The sequence below is a fragment of the Montipora foliosa genome, chromosome 10, assembly GCF_036669935.1.
Source record: "Montipora foliosa isolate CH-2021 chromosome 10, ASM3666993v2, whole genome shotgun sequence".
Lineage (NCBI taxonomy): Eukaryota > Metazoa > Cnidaria > Anthozoa > Scleractinia > Acroporidae > Montipora > Montipora foliosa.
Window position 1 is genome coordinate 33,738,714 of NC_090878.1, and position 17,500 is coordinate 33,756,213.

At 38.8% G+C, this 17,500-nt stretch overlaps 1 protein-coding gene across 2 annotated transcripts in view; it reads right to left on the reverse strand.

The window, feature by feature from the left end:
• The window catches only part of LOC137974041 (uncharacterized), a 145,569-nt gene that overhangs the window by 28,867 nt on the left and 99,202 nt on the right, over positions 1 to 17,500 (reverse strand). For both annotated transcript variants that reach the window (XM_068820962.1, XM_068820961.1), the window contains exons 16-19: positions 16,210 to 16,348; positions 14,699 to 15,021; positions 13,565 to 13,703; positions 8,716 to 9,044 (exon numbers count right to left, since the gene is read on the reverse strand). In XM_068820962.1, the coding sequence (XP_068677063.1) occupies positions 8,716 to 9,044; positions 13,565 to 13,703; positions 14,699 to 15,021; positions 16,210 to 16,348 (930 nt within the window). The remainder of the gene's footprint in view (positions 1 to 8,715; positions 9,045 to 13,564; positions 13,704 to 14,698; positions 15,022 to 16,209; positions 16,349 to 17,500) is intronic.

Genomic DNA, 17,500 nt, shown 5'->3' on the forward strand with positions numbered 1-17,500 from the left:
TGTTGGCAACAAAGCCATCGAAGAGGTGATTTACGTGGTCAGGGCGTGGGCCTCCCGGGAAATTTTCTTTCAAAGTGACAAGGTAGGGGACCCTATAACTCCACTTGTAATCCAACTAAGGATCAAGTTAATGATGCACGACCGTAGTCAACTTAGCGGATGACAAGGAAGAATCTTCGAAGGATACAGGCTAATTTCATCTTATAGAGAGTGTAGGAGAGAAACCCTAACAATGCACACCCCAGATAATCATACTTTTAACTTAACTTGTCACCTTGAAGGAAAATCTCCCGGGAGACCCACGCCCTGACCAGGTAAATCACCTCTTTGATAGGTGAGTGGTCACGGCACACATGTTTTTCATTCAAAAGGATCAGCCAGTAGTAGTTTACTGCTAGTGGCTAGTGACTACATCGTTGGATTTCGAGCCTTCTTCATATACATAAGTATAATTAGCTGGTAGACTGTGAATGACCTTCGGGTGATCCGATGTATTTCCTGTTCCTGAATGTTAAATATCGCCGGGGAACCCCGTGGGTAACAAGTATCTTCACTGATTGCTCTGTTGCCAGCAGGGTTGTCGTGATGGTGCAGTGGTTAGCACACTCGACTAGTTAACCAATAACCTCACTGACTCACTGACAACTAAGGATCGCCACTTCGAATGCTTTCCAACCACTTTTAACTATCAACATTCCATTGCGTGAGTACCAGAACCCAGAGTGCGCAAAGATCCCAAGTCTTACCATGTACAAACGGAAAACAGAAGGTGAGCGAAACAAACTTTATTTCATAGTCTTTTCACTGATTAGTAACAACTCATATTTTAAAAAGGGCCAGTATAGATTCCGAAAAACATCGAATGAATCGAACCTGTGATTTTCTAGTCACAAAGCAAACCCGCGTGACACCATGACACAGTCTGGGCGGCGGGTCTAAATCACTGGTCACTAACTCGCTGCACGTCATTATTTTACCTTTTGGAAATTAACCCAAAACCCGAATTGTTTTGAGTAACCCTACGCCTAAACTTGGTCTTCAGGCCTAAGGTTGGCCAAGTTGAGGGTTTTAGGTTACTTTCGAAAAAGTAAAACAATGACCTGCAAGTACGAGTGACCCGTCAAACTGAAAGTGACCTGTGCTTTAGACCCCATCCAGTCTCGGTCATAGATTTCTGGGGCACTTGATGCCACATATCAGTTCACCCCTTCCCCCCTTTTCGAAGTTGTAGAAGAAGAAAAAAAGACTTTTTCCAAGAATGCCCAGAGTTATAGCGCGATCAACATTGAAAGTACTGTATTATGGGTTGGTGTCACCATCGTTTTGGCAGGGATTGTAGCTAGGAAGCAGACCGAAGTAGGTATTAGCAAGCATTTAATTTCATAAGTTACAGTTAAAGTTAACACTTAACAGCACTTTAAAGAAAAATATACAGTAAACACCTGCCTTAAAATGTTCTTTAAGAAAATTTTTAAAAATGTTCTTAAAATTGCTTTCAGAAATACCTCAAATTATAATTACTCGAGGCTTAATTAACATACAATGCTTTTTTGTAATAGATTTTATACTTTGTAATGGTCCTGAACACCATAGTACTTTGACATAAGTTACCGTACTGTATTATTTCCTTATCCTAATACCCTTTCCTTTTGTATTAAGAACATGTCTTATTTATCAGGCTGAATTTGTTCTTATTTATATGGTGCTTTATTGCCAAATTTCAGCCTGATATTCTTAATCCACTTGTTCTTATATGCGGGTGTACGGCGGGTAAACGGCGGGAGTAACTATGAGTAGTGTTTCCTCCCGTACCCGTCCGCGAACAGTAACAGGTGGAGCCTAACCTGAATCGTTGGTCGAAGCCAGGCGTCACCAAACCTGCCGCTGGAAGCCGATTATTGTGTCGGCGGAAAGCGGCTTCATGGTTAGGGTCCGGCGAACTCCTTTCCATGTGACCATAGGCCCCTCGTGGATCTCTTCCCACCCTACTGGGCGTGTTGAAGCGAGGAGCAATACAGCATTCTATAGGTTACCATAGCCGCAGGGACGAGCTCCCTGCAGCAACCGGCCCGCATATGACCTGGGATGAGCTCACTGGGTGCAGGTTGCGGGCCGGAATGGCTGAGCCCTGGCCTACAGGGCAAAATCCCCGCAACCCCCCGGCGGTAAGCTCCCCTGGTAAGCTGCGGAACGACTGCAGCCTGCACCGGGCCCTTCATAAATTTGTTATGTGACTGTAAGCCTGAAGTGCCCTCTCTGGAAGAGTAGGGCCGGTGGGCTGTGGAAGCGAGCAGCCTCGATCCAGGGACTTGTTCGCTGGCGGCGGTCTTGCTGTTGTTGGGCGGTACCCAGGGAAAACAATGAAGCATTACTTTGAACATCTTATCTCTCTCAACTTTGCAGTGAAATGGTTTCCCGCCGTGTGCGACTAGGTCAAAAATTGTCACACGTTTTATGTGTTACAAAGAAATACTCAGCTCGCTTAACTGCCAACATCATAACAATAGTGTTCATGCATTAATTTTTAGAATTTCAGCGGTTATGAGCAAAAAGCGCAATGCGGGCTCACTTCATCAGATGTTTTCCTCTTTCGTTTACGGCGTACTTGTGATGGTCGACCATGATGCCAGACGACAACTACGGTTCATAAGCCACCGGGCCAGCTTTAACTGGCTTAACAAAAAAGCCCATGTATCCCTCTAAGAAGACATCGTTTTGACGTCAATGGACTTAATTAACAGCAGCAACGAGAATGATGCTTTGAATGGTGTAATAATTATATAATTGTTTCGATCATTGGAAATCCATGCCATTTTGCAAAATTTTGTGCAAATATATCATTCAACGCGGAGAAAACAATTTTCGAAGTGACTTGAACTGAATATTTACTACTTTTAATTGCGAAAAACGCCAAAAACTGTAACTCAATCTTAACTCAATCTTAACTCAAAGTTAACTCAAACTCAACTCAACTCGTAACTCGTAACTCGATGAATAGCCGATCCCTGTTAAAGTTAACTTTGTTTTTAACTGTTTTAATGGGGAGGAGTTAAATGTTTTCATCAAGGTGATTCCAAACGGTTACAGCTGCGAAGCGGAAGTTTAATTTATCAAAGTTTCTTTTGATGCAATAAAGTTGATTTAGAAGCAAGCCTAGTATTGTATCAGCTTATGGATGCTACTGTTACAAAAAATAAAATTCAAAGGAAGATGGAAGGAGATTAAAGTGATAGTGATACATGGGGAGTGCACTGAAAAGGGTGAAAAGATCAGTTAATTTAAGAATCATTAATTCCTTTAAAAAAGGCTCCGAGTGTTCATCTGGTTGCGGAAAAGTCATAGTACGTATTGCTCTCTTTTGAAGAATTGTTAAAGTTCTGAGAGTAGAACTACAAGTATTGCCCCAAATTGATATACCGTAGGTGAGGAAGAGGTAAATAAGTGAATTAATTTATATGATTGAAGTAATATTTTTCGGTTCACATGATATCTAATTTTATATCGTACTCCAATACCTCTTGAAATCTTCTTGCTCAATTTGTGTAAGTATGGTTTCCAGTTCAAATTAGAATCAAAAATGAGTCCTAAATATTTAACTTGATGATCAATATCACATTTAACAGACATACAGGAGAAACTATGATCTAACTTATGAGCTATTCGTCTTTCTGGAGAACGGAATACCACAAAGGTAGTATTTTATTTTTTTTTTTTTTTTTTTTTTTTTTTTTTAATATTCAAAGATAATTTGTTAGCATATAACCACTGGCTCACCTTTTCTAGCTCAACATTTAAGTTGGTTTCTAGATTTAGAATGTTAGGATCACTGAGAAGCAACTTTGTATCATCAGCAAAAAGGTGAAAATCTAAGATATTGGAGCATTATGCATATCATTTATATATAGCTGTAGAAGAACTGAAGAAGTGGGCTAAGCACTGACCCCTGTGGTACACCACTTGTAACAGTTTGGTAATCAGAATCAGTGCCAAAGAAAGAGACCCGGGGAAAGAGACAAACTGATTCCTGTTACTTAAATATGATGCAAAACAATCATTTGCAACACCTCGTATGCAATAATACTTCAACTTGATTAATAAAATTTTATGGTCAACAGTGTCAAATGCTTTACGTAAATCTAATAAGATGCCACAAGAGTAGGTGCCATTATCAATTGATCTCTGTATGTTATCGGTGAAGAGGAGAAGAGCATGGGAGGATGAATGCTTTGATCTAAAGCTAAACTGATTATTGTATAGGATCGAAAATCTCCCAAGATTTCAATTGATTCTATTGTAAATTATTTTTTCAAATAGTTTATTAAATATGGAACGTATGGAAATAGGTCTATAGTTGGGGACTAGACAACTGGATCCTTTTTTTTTACGAAGAGGAACTACTCTGGCGACTTTAAATTGATCAGGCACCATACCAGCAGAAAACGAGTAATTAAAAAGCAGCTGTAGGGGGATTGATAAAACACCTTCTAAAGCCTTACAAAGGGAGATTTAAATACTAAATGGGCCACAAGCCTTAGTTGAACCTAAGGACATAATTATATTCTCAATCTCAGTTGAATTAGTATGAGATAAGAAAAAAACTAGAGGCCTGGGGTGTATCTAAATAATAATTAAAAGGTAGATTTGGTCTTGGTAGAGCTGAGGCCAAATTTTTTTTCGAATATTAGACAAACATTTATTCAATTGATCAGCAATGGCTTTTACATTTGTAAGCTCGTGATCATTAATAATTAAGACGAGATTTTTTTGAACTTCCAGCATTGCGCGGCCAAAAAGACCATAATAATCTTTTGCCGCCAGTCAAGTTTACTTGGAATCACGTGTGTTTCGCGCCAGGGAATATTTTGGTGGCTACTATAATCATTTCGACTCACAAAAAGTCCTGTTCCTTGGCTCATTTCTAACCTTTGTCAGAAGGATATGAAGCATTTTGTGGTAGAAAAACCCGTAGGATGCAAATGGGAGATTTGCTTCAGTAGACTTGCCATGAGATGCGAACAATGCCAGCCGTTTGTCACAGAAGTTATGGCTGATTCTGACGGTTTGAGACGGTTTACTGTCGATACTATCTTGCCAAATCAATTCATTAAAGGTATGAAATTGTTTTACTTCTATAACCTAAGTTATTTCAATGACAAGTGATACTTTAAAACTCTGAAATCGCTTTGAAAGGCTGTGTTAAAGCACAATTAGCGTAAGGGTCGAGCGCTAAGCCGGTCGAGCTTAACTTGCGTTCTCCGCGAAATTTTCCCTTGAGAAAAAAAAGCTCAAACGAGATTATTTGTGGACTTTATGAAACTGCCAGCATTTCAAAATGAATTTTTTGACTTCACCTGTTCTGTTGAAACCGTATTTTTTTTAGTTGTTTCAGCGTAGGCGGAATATACATCCTTGGAGTTTTTATGCGTTTGGGAATTGAAAATAAAATACACCGTTGTGCGAAACCCGTATTACGTACCTCTTTCTTGTCAGGCTACGCTGCAAAAATCTTGTTGTACCAAGGATTGCACGTCTTAATTGAAAGTTTCTAGATGTTCTACACTTGATTTGAGCATTATTTGTTTTATATGTATTTGAACCGGCTGTCTGATCTCGCCTCAAACTTGCAGGGTAGTGCATTTCTCAACTTTAAACATCGCCCTTTCAGCAAGAGATCTGCTTCCATTTGATAAGTACTGGATTACTGATCATACTGTTATTTAGAACATCACCTCTGGTGTTTTCACTTTGCATAGTAAAATGCTTTTGAAATCATGAACTTTTCCAATCATCCGCGATTCCTTTGTGGCAGAGATAATTGGTCAACGAATTCTTTATGGCAGCACTGTTTATCCGCTTTGTTGTAAGTTCATTGTATAGTGTACCAGACATATGTCACTACAATACAGAACGTTAAAGTGCAAGCTTTTCAGTACTACCTAAATAAATGTCGTTTTGTTTTGAACCAGTTGCGTAATTTTAGTTTGAAAATACAACACCTCGATTTGTTTACATAATTGACATTCGATACCACTTGCGTTCGAGCTTCCTTCACGTGCGAGCGTTTTTCAGCCTGAAGGTTGTACTTTTCATATTTGGACAACAGCATTCTTTGCCTTGTACATCATTTTTGTAAAGTTCACATCATTTCCAAGAATTTTTATTGCTCAAAAAAGTGAAGGTGATGCCAAAAAAATTAAGCTAGACTGCTGGGGTGTGGAAAGAGCAAAGCTATTGAAATGTCCTGTTAGATGGTGTTGGAACATGTACCACTGTAGCATTAATATGTTCGTTCTGAATTTTCTTGTACCGGAAACAGTCACATATTATTTGTTAACGTTAACTTCTTTGCTTTGCTCATTAATCCTGGAGTTTTGTCTGGTTTACGTTGGCTCCTCAGCATTTCATCTAAACGAGTTATCAGCTTATCTACCAGGATGAAATACTCCGCGCCAAGTTTTGTGCAAATATTAGAGTCCTACCTTCTCTGCCATTTTTTTGAAATTTCCTGCAAACAAACCCTTAAAAAATGTACTAAAGCTTATAGGTCTAATCTCCAGTTGTTCACATTCCTGTTTACAATGTATATCTATCATAAAAGGCAGACTTGTTTTGCTTAATTGAACCACAAAACAGGTTGATTTCCTCCTCCTAATAATTCACTTATCCATGATTTTTGTTTTCCATCACAGAGGCCACTTTTATAAGATGTCTCTTCACTGTCTAGATGATGGATAAATTCTAAGACAAAAGCAATGGTTTCTGGTGGAAGTTTATGACTATATTGGTGTCTTATTTTTGGAAGTGCTGCTCCTGGACCATACATCTTACTATAAAATCTTGCTTTTGTTAATACGTAGTCAGTGCATGAGTAAACCTGAACATTTGCTTAATTTCCGTATTTGTGTATTGCTGTGCCACACAGCTCAACAGTTCAACCTGTTTGGGACTTCGAGGCCTCTCTGTGGAGTAGCTGAGAGCTAAGCCCTCCATGATGTTAGCATTTGCATTCACTTTATTCTGAATGGAATGTGAAAGAAGTGAAGACAATGGCTTGCTCCTTTTACTTTTTACTTCTAGTAAGAAACACCTCCTAGAGATTGAGGTTCGCATATTTACTATCATGTTTCCAAAACATTGCTAAAGCCAGTATTCGTGCAAAGTACTGATAGAGGTGAAAAATATTGTGATCTTATTTTTTTATTATCAAAGGTAAAGGAAAAATGTCCAGATGTTGAATTAGTCAGTAATAATTACTGACTCTGATCTGATTATTAGAATGCAAAAACAGTACTCTTTATAGCCTGGATTAGTTTTCTATTTTAGGGAATAATGCATACAGTACAAACTCTCATATAAGAACCTAGTACAGGCTGAAATTTGGCATTTCAAAAATACCCAGAAATATAAGAACCTGCTCAGCCTGGCAAAGAAAAAGAGGTTCTTTTACAAAAAAATCACCCTCGAGAAAACTCCTGTTATTGTGTATATGTTTTCTTTGATTGGCATTTTATTGGATTTTTTCTAGAAATATGTTTTCCATAAAGCTACAGTGCAATACTGTCTCTGTCTAAATATCTTATGAAATAAAATATAGAAATCTATTGTTGTTCCTCTGAGAAATAAGAACCTATTTAGAAACTACATGTAATCAGCCTGAATTATAAAAAATTAGCCTAAAATATTAGAACCTGCTCAGCCTGACTTCGAAAATTCTAGGTTCTTATGTGTGGGTCTTTGCTGTATTCTGTAGGGTTACCGGTAGTAACTTTTACCCTGTTATACAAGCATGACAGTATGCCATGTTTTCAGTTTTGCGGGCTTGGGAGATCCTTGAATTGTGTTCATCTTTTCATTATCAATCCAAATAAACTGAAAAACCAACTAGTAAGGTAGAATATGTATGGTAGAAGTTTACCATATAAGTTAAAAGAAGGAAGGTTTACCCCATCAAATTGGCCTTCAAGAATTTCCTGGCAGACCTCTTCATTTGAGGCACCCATGTTTTAAACTTCTGTTTTAAGTTCAGCCACTTTTTGCCTTGGGCAGTTTTAAAGTTTGTTTCAAATTCTCCGCTGAGTTCGCTTTGACGTCAGTTCATATGACGCTGGGGCACAACCAATTTTATTTTGAATAGAATTGTTTGCAGACAGGGGCTGTGGAACACTTTTGTTTACACTGGGTGACAGCCTGTGCAACCTAACATAACATGCACCACAGCACCTTAAACTGCTTATGAGGGCCACAAAGCCAAACTTTTTTTCCAAAAACGTTTTCTTAGCTTCAGGGAACAAATCATCTGCTGACTTTGGTAGTGACTTTAAATGTTTTACCTTGTACAGGGGAGTTGTGCATTTGGACGCTGAACATCTGAGGCGGATAGTGGTATTCCTACAGGCTTGACATTTTTCCTTTAACATCATTTATGGGACGAGATTCTTCCTTCCTTGTAGGTTTTTGACATATACTACAAGTAAGTACTGATGAAGACATTGTTTACAATCTCTGAGGCTCAGCTGGGACTAGTTTTTTTTTTTTTCAATTCTTCACAAAGATAAAACCTTCAATAATTCTTTTTTTTTTTTTACTTTGAGAATGAAATACGCCACCTATATTGTATAATGTTCATTATTATGTTTTGTCTTGCTCTATATGAGGAGGTATAATACCGAGCACCATAAAACCATGTATGCATGTAAGTAAAACGAGTGGACTCACCTTCGCTGATGTCTCTTCTACACTCTCACGGTACGTGTGGAAGCGGACTCCGTCATAGCTATACTCCAACATATACTTCGTTACCCATTCATCCTTTGCGTTGCTACCCTGAGTCGCTAAACGCGTAATTCTGGCTGAACCATCAAGGTCTACTTGCAGCCATTGATTATGGTCACTTTTTACAGGGGACCAGCCACTAGACTTGTTGTCAAATGCTTTCAAATGCAACCTTGCTCTTGTTGAAGAATGATCTTCGTCCAACTGTGAAGAAGAGGTTATCTGGATATCACTGATGGCTCCTGATATCATTCCAAGGGGTCTTATGCAGGCTTGATATGTTGGAACAAAAACATTATTAGCATTATTGCATGAGGCTCTCTCATTCATCCACGATGCTATCAGTCTCTACTGATTCCATAATGCTCTTCATGCCTACGACCTAAAGACTGGTTTTCACTATCGCCGCAAGCAGAAGAACAAGCAACATTCGTGGACCCTATGGTGTTTCATCATCCGAACCTTTTGTCATAACGAAGCAAAGTTAGTGCGTCTGTGTATGTCACTTGTGCTTTGTGCGTGTGTGTGTTTTAGATGAACTGTGAGTATAAGTGGATCAGGTACAACTGGCACTATATTGATTAAAAAACGAAAAGGCACAAGAGGCGAGACTAGTGCCAAACGAGCGACTAATCCCATTAACAATGATGGGGTTACGTCCAGCATGAGAGCAGCGGGAAATTAAGCCCTGCTCTTCCAAAAAGCATGCATGTTTCTTCTCACGCTTAAGCCGTAAAAGAAAACTAGTCTAAATGTTGAAGGTACGAAGAGCATTATCGAAATATTAACTGGTAGTAACGATCAAGGTTCAGAACAAATGTTCGTTGTGATTCGAGAGGTTTAGCGATGTGTTAAGGTGAAACGGCAAACGTCGAACCACACGCCACTGCTTGTCATAAATGCACGAAACCGTCTTTTATTCCAAGTTCTCCTTATCGTTTTAGACGTTGCAAGATGGATAATAGGCTAAAAAAAAAGCTAAAATTTTAATACTTTTATTGAGAAAATGTTTCTATTTCGCGTCGGCCGTTTGCAGTAAACGTGAAGCGGTTGTGATATTGACTTTAAAGGTGACATTAAAGATGCTGAAAAATATAGGAAGGGCCAGAAAGTGGACCTGTCTAAAGCAAGAAAGAGGTAACATCAAGAAAAACACATCAAATCTGCACCTCCTTTGAATATGCCGTTTCCGAGTTCATGTCTGCCTCGTCTTCAAAGAGCGGCCTATGTGTGATGGTAATTATTTCTACTTTACATATGACTGAAAACTAATTTTCATGAGAAAAACTTTGCACTTAGACTCGCTCTAAAGAGGAGTCAGACATCAACTCGGAAATGGCCTATTCTCGGTTTTCACATGATGTCACGACCGCCATGTCGGTGCCCCTAAACAAAGAAAAGGCGGCCATGTTGGTGCCTTGACCAAATCCTCCGGGAATTGAACTCTATTATTATGCAAACGCTTCCTTTTTTTCGTTGAAAAACATGCCTGTTGATCACGTGAGTGAAAACCAACAATTGGACAAACCATGTCTTTCTCCATTCTAGTTCCCAGATCCCATCGTTTCTCTCAGCCGGAGGGCATTTGCGGGAGAAAAAGAAGGGTTCTGGAGACATAAGAAATTCTTTTTTTTTTTCATTGGTTAGCTTAAAGTCGGAAGTAAAAATGGCCGGTGTGGCACTGTCGGTCAGTAAAATGATCAGAGTGTCTTTGTTGAAAACCCCGATATTCCTTAATCGCTTATTTATCGTGTTCGACAAGAAGGGATTTATTCTCTAAGTTGAGTCAACACTCATAGAGCGGTGAATTGCACCTGAGCGCCGTTATGACGCTACGTTTAGTAATACTGACGACTCATTTATGAACTCCGGAAGTCCCAGATTCCGGGACTGTCATAACTGTGTCTCCAGGTAAAGTAAGGTAAAGTCTGCTTACGAGCCAAGTGGCACATTAGGTCAGCACTTATCTCCGGTTTCTGTAGCACGAAGTGACTAGCAGTATTTCTACTGCCCCCTGGATGGTATGCTAGTCCAACGCAGGGCTACCCCTAGCATTAAATTCGCTGGTACCCATTTTTACACCTGGGTGGAAAGAGGCACCATGAGAGTAAAGTGTCTTGCCCTAGAACACGACACAATGTCCCCGGAATGGGATCTGGGAACGAGAATGGTCTTTTTCGAGGTCTGCGCGTGCTGTTTTTTAAACAACCTATTCTCTACCTTGAATTATCGATTATCCTTAATTCGTTATTTGCTCTGAATTTACTATTATTGACTGAAAGCTTGATATGGATTACGGGAAATAGTCATATATTTTTTAAAAGACTACACAAGTGTATAAACAGGACTCAAACCTTGAAATGTTGATTGATCCGTTACCTGACCACTCGACCAACACACCACTAGCTGCTCAGGGATGATAGTTTAAACACTATTTGATAATGCTCTCATATCACTCGGTGTCATGTCTATGACTTTTACACAAATTAACTGATTATTTCATTCAATGTGTTTCCGTTTATGTTTGTGTATCGATAATTTGAATAATTTGCAATTTCCGTTTTTTTGTTGAGGCACTCAATGTTTCTTTGTGATGTAAGTAACTGATAATATCAAGCCTTTTAATTTGGAGCACGTTTTTTTCTCGGAGTTAGCAGCACGCGTTTTTCGGAGCAGGAGTTTATATCTATTATTTTTTGGAGTTTCAATGCTTGGAGTTACGTCAGATGTAAAGATCTATTGTCTTACTTCTATTTAGTATTAAATTTTTAGATTTTCTCTTCCCTTGTAGCTCATTTCTAATTAAATGAGGACTACCTATCTTTTTTCCTTTAGTTTTTACCGACTTGGATTAGACAGCGGCTCAACACCACTCTAATGGTGTACCAGTTTAGTTGAGCTAGCGAACTGCGGTGAACACGCGACAGACCGTCGCGCTGCTGCTCTGGGAAAGCGACAATCGGCGACGAACAATATTAAACACTGCAAAAGGTCTGTTACCAAACTTCACGAGAAGCTGAGCTTTTTAAAATCAAAGCTTAGGCCTAAATTGTTAATCTAACTGAGGCCTAATTTATTCATCTTCAGCAGCGATATCCTATGGGAGCCTAAATAAATGTTGGAACAAAGTGTCCTAAATTAACAATAACAGTAAATTCAAAACAAATTGCGAAAGGAGAGATCATGTTGTTTTTGAAATAGCTCTGAGTGTACGTTTTACCCGCCGAATGGTTTACTCATTTGATTAAGCATTGGGCTGCTGTGTGGGGAGGTCACGGGTTTGAGAACCCCTCGGAACAAAACAAGAGGTTTAGAAAGTGTTGGGTATTTAATCTTAGTTTGGCCTTGTTCTGAACAGGGACATCTTTCTTTTCCTTAATTGACCCTTTAGTTTAAAGTGCTAAAACAATTCGACGTCTTTTTTGTATTTACAAACAATATTAACTGGACACTAAGTGACCGCTTTCATTTCAAAAAGACACCTGTTTATTTTGACTGAAGTTTTCCTACTTAATGGTCAGCCATTCTCTCTCTAACTGCTTATCCTGACTTCTGTCAAGTGCCAATCAGGGTCCAGCTTCTGTTATTGTCCTGTCAAAAGCGTCCCGAATGTCCCTTACTAATTTTAAAGTCCTTAGGGAGCTGGATCGAGGATAAGATGATGTCGAAGACCCACCAGTTAAAAAATGCAATGCGTGTGCACGCGCCAAAATTAATATGCAGCATGGAAGTTTCGAACTTTAAGACTTTTAACCTTGTGTTCTGCATGTATACTGTGCTGCCTTTACACGCTGTAATTTTAAGCTAACGAGTCTTTGACGTCAGCTTTTCTTCGATCCAACCATCTCACAACCGAGGAATCCTAAACTTGCATTCAAAGCAAACCGCCTTTGGATAAAATTTGAAGCTCAAGATTTTGCCAGTCAGATATCAAACAAACACGCTTTCAAAATCTGAAGGAAAAAAGAAAGTGAATTTTCTGATCATAATAGTACTTTAAGCTTGATTTTAGCATTTTTTTAAATGGAAGAAACTTCGGTGACTACGTGTTAAAAGGGCTTCCTTTATTAAATAAAATTAGCCACGTTGACACAAACTGTAGTTAATGCATGGGGATGGTTATAAAAATGGACAAGTCTTATTGTTTTATGTTTTTCTGTATTTAGTCAATCAAGTCTTTCGTTTAAATTATGCGCAACTAATTTGCGAACCCGTGCGAAGCGATAACAAAAGGTTGTGCATTATCACGGTCAATTTAGATTGCGACAAAATTGTTCTCGTTTTTGTTTCATAACCAGTCCCTCGATCGTGGCGTTAACGGGATCAAACCTGTCCTGTGTCTCTGTTATTGTTACCAGCTTTGTTATTAAACTAGTTTTCAGTCTAACTTATAATTAAAATTGACACCCTATATGTGGTTTGCAATCAATCTCTAAAGACAGATAACATTGCTTTAATGTACAAAAGGGGCTAATGAGAGATGTTTTGTTTTCGTTCACCAACATGGCGACGATGGCGTAACGTGAATACCACCTATACATCGTGTTTATTATCACCGCTGTTGGTTGTGCTTGATAAAGGTAATAATAATTAAGTAGAAAATTAATTATTCATTAGTAAAAATAATTTATTCAATTTTCTATTCATTATTTATTTATTAATTGCTATTTATCAAGTAAGTACAAAAATTGTTGATAATCCAATAGTACAAAAATTACGACGATTGGTAATGATGGTGAGAATGATGATGACAAAGATAGCGATAATTTTTATGAATAAAACCTTAAAATACCTGGACAGCCATAGATCTCTACCCTCATTGCTATGTCATTGTGCCATTCAACTGGAACAAACCGAATAAAGCGTGCAGTGATTGATGGACTGAGAGCGTTGTATACAACGGTATCGTTGTCTTCATTGGCGTGGAAAACCTAAAGAAAACAACATCCTTCAGCCTTCGTGAGAGCAAAATGATGACAACTGAGATGTAAAAATCATTGACCTTGCCCTTGAATTTGAATTCCTAAGTAATATTATTCTAACACAACTATTACTTTGTACAAAAAAAAAAGAGTAGAGAATAAGGAGAAATATGATTTGGCGTACACATATTGCAACAGATTTTATTATTACATCATTACTTTGGTTTTAGTGATCAAGCTTTAGTTTTGGCTTGTATTGTACCATACAATTTACTACTTAATTGTATTCCATTACAATAGCCATTGTTAGGCTTTCAGAGACTATATAGTCTCCACTGCTGTAATAATTAGGCCATTTTATCCTTAGATTTTTAACTTGTACTCTATTTTAAAAAATTTTTAACTGACGAAGGCCGAAGGGCCGAAACGTTTTTATTAAATTTCCTAGACCTTCGAGAAGTTTTGTCTTCCTCTCCAGTTTATATGCAACTTTAAATACTAACTGAGGAGACAACGTGCATCCTTTCGGATCCTTCTGTTGGGAGTTTATCGTTTGGTCAACCACTACAGATATTAAAGCTATATATATATATATATATATATATATATATATATATATATATATATATATATATAGTAGACGAAGCTTCAATATTGTCGAGCACTCTTGAGGAAAAATCGGGTGACATATCCAGTGTTTGTATATATATATATATAGATAGATATAGATAGATAGATAGATAGATAGATAGATAGATAGATAGATAGATAGATAGATAGATAGATGATATATGGATTAATAGAAGTGTCAAGGTTTCACGAGTAACGCACTCATAAAGCACAAGCAACATACACAGATTTAGCAGTGTTTTCCTCATCAAAACCATTTGTTAGGAAGACAGATTTCATTTAGAAACACTACGTTTCTGTATATGCTGCTCGTGCTTATGCTCACGTCGTGACCCAACCGTAGAAAACACCATAGAACTAACTTGAGTACGTACCTTAGGAATATTGGCACCTTCTGGCTTAAATACGTGGAATATGTCTGCATCGTCGCTGTATTCCAAACGGTACTTGGTTACCCACTGATTATGCTTGAATCTTCCCTGGGTAGCAACACGTGTTACTGTAGTGTAGCTTCCAAGATCAACTTGTAGCCATTGATGGAGATTGTTCGTAAAAGCTACCCAGCCCCCGAGCAGGTTCCCTGATTTGGAATGTAACCTGGCTTGTGCTCCTGAGAGTTTTTGATCCCACTCTGAGGATGCGGTGATTTGGGAATCTGGTATAGCTTTGCTTTCCATACCAATAGGCTCAGCACAACCTTGATTAGACATAATAGGAAGTTTACGTTGTTGGCGATTAGTTTGGCTGAGATTTCTAAGTTTTGGTTCAAAGTCAAATAATTTTATTAGCCTATCTATTCTGCTCCGAGACATTTTTTCTTAGGGTACTCCGGTTCTCCCTCTCCCATCTCATAAACAAAATAAAAGCATCAAAAACATCATTTTATTTGGTCAACTCTAGAGAATCTCTGAATTCATACCGGAACCTTTGGCGAAAAAGACGGGGCCCTATTTATCAATGCATATGAACGTAGGTTTGCTCCATAATAGGGGTCTTTCGATCTGCAATGCCATTGTGAACAATAGCCCTATGCAATTGCAAATCTGAGGTTAAGATACAGTTCTTGAGTATTCCACTTATTTTGGAAATTTTAACTATCCAAACTAAGCGTTCAACATTCCGTTGTTGTAATTTCACACTTTCCTCGGAACCACCATTTCAAGTTACAGGAGAGAGCGCGAAAGAAATGCACGCAAACACAGCGCACAACCACTGTTTATCTCGTGAGACACAATTGTTTAGTGGTGTCCTTGTTGACGCTTCCGTCGGAGATCGCAAGATTCCCTCGATTTATCACCATCATCTGCCTTTATTCACCATTGTGGAGTAGATCGTTCTAGCTAGTATATCGGAACATTTACCCTCCCAAACCATTATATAGCACAGAGGACAGAGCACATTACCGGGAACTCCATGCCCTCCATGTGTAGACTCTCTAGCGTTTCACATGGATATGAAACATGAAGGACTGAAACGGAGACCGTTTTATTGTTGTTGGTTTTTTTTCCAAGGAAACTAGAAAGCCAGCACAAAGGCAGCTTAGCTCGTCGACATAGCTGATAGCAGAACACCACTGGTGCTGACGTCATTGCCAAGGGGAGCACTTTTTCCTTAGTTATTGCAAGACGCTGAGCGTTGGTCCGGCCAGAGTTTTGCATTCACAACCTCCAAAACGGTTGTCAGATCCTCATCCAACTGAACCAAGGAGTCGGCGGAAATGTAATGTCATGTGCAGACAACGTTTACCTCTTCTTAGAGAAAACATGTGCAAAAGGGAGCTGCGAGCAAGAAGAGCACTATTCGGATGACTCCTGTGCAATATTGTAATATACCTATCGAACTGTGCGTGCAAGGCCTATAACTTCGAGATCTGTCTTTAAAATACCTGAACACCCGTAGAGTTCCATCCTCATTGATATCTGCCCATGCCACTCAACAGGCTGTATGCGTATATGGCGTGCCACGATGGGTGGATTCAAGCTGTTGTACACGACAGTGTCGCTGTCTTTGTTTCCATCAAATACCTTAAAATAATACATCAAAATGGGTAAGGTTGAGGTTGGAAAACCACCTTGAACGGTTTGTCGACCACCGCTGCAGTATCATAGTTTCTCATGGACGTTCTCGTGTTTTAATTTATCTTTGTTAATTTAATGGGTGCAATGTAAAGTTACTAGAAAAATAGAAACTAAAGAAATAGAAATAGACACTACACAGAGATAGAAATTAAAGAAATACAGGTCATTACATGAATGGCCGCTTGGAACAACGGGCAGCGAACGAGCGAAATATTTTTCAATAGGAGAAGAGGAATTGCGTATCTCCAGGCGGCCATGAAATATTCTATTTATTTTATAAACACGAATGAAATACTGAATCATTTCGTGGGAGGTATCAAAAGGCACGATTGTTAAATGTAACCATGGCAACAGTGATCTTTTCACGTGTGAAGATAACCTTTTTGTCTTTACTTGTGAAGATATCATCTTGTCGCGCAAAAGCTCACTTGCATTTCATTGGTGTTTATAGCGGAGCTCCGCGCGCGCCGAAGGCGCGCGCGCGCGGAGCACCATAGCAGGGCGGAAAGAGACCGGGCGGTGAAACGAGCGGGTCCGAGCAAAAAGGTGTGATGCAGTAGACTGGGCTCTACTAAAAAGCCTTTTCAAAATGGCGGCAAGTATTGAGGTCGGCAACTCACTCGAAGGATTGGAAGAATTATTTTTACAGGACATCACAGACGACTTTTTTTATTTGAACGAGGAGAAAAATTCTTCAGATGTTCCAGACACATAGCTGGTGTTAATGTAACAAACATTTTCCCTTTGTTTTTGATTGGTTTTGTCCTATGACCTGTGGTCTTTAGGTAAATCCAAGTGTTTTGATTGGTGCTTTCTTGTTCAGGACTTAACCATACAAGCCATTTCCATGGAAAAGGTTTATATAAGCCATGATTTTTTTTATATTTTGTTTATATTTTGTTCATCAACAAAGCAAAGGAACTCATTTAGTAAAAGGTGAGTATTTTTACGACTCATGCTGTGTATTGAAGGACCTAAAAGGCAAGTCAAAATACAAGTAACAACTTGGAAATATTAAGCTCTTACTAACCGAGCTGGAGAGCCATACTGGGGAATATTGGTTGAACATTGTGGAACTAAAGATGGAGTGCAGCGAGG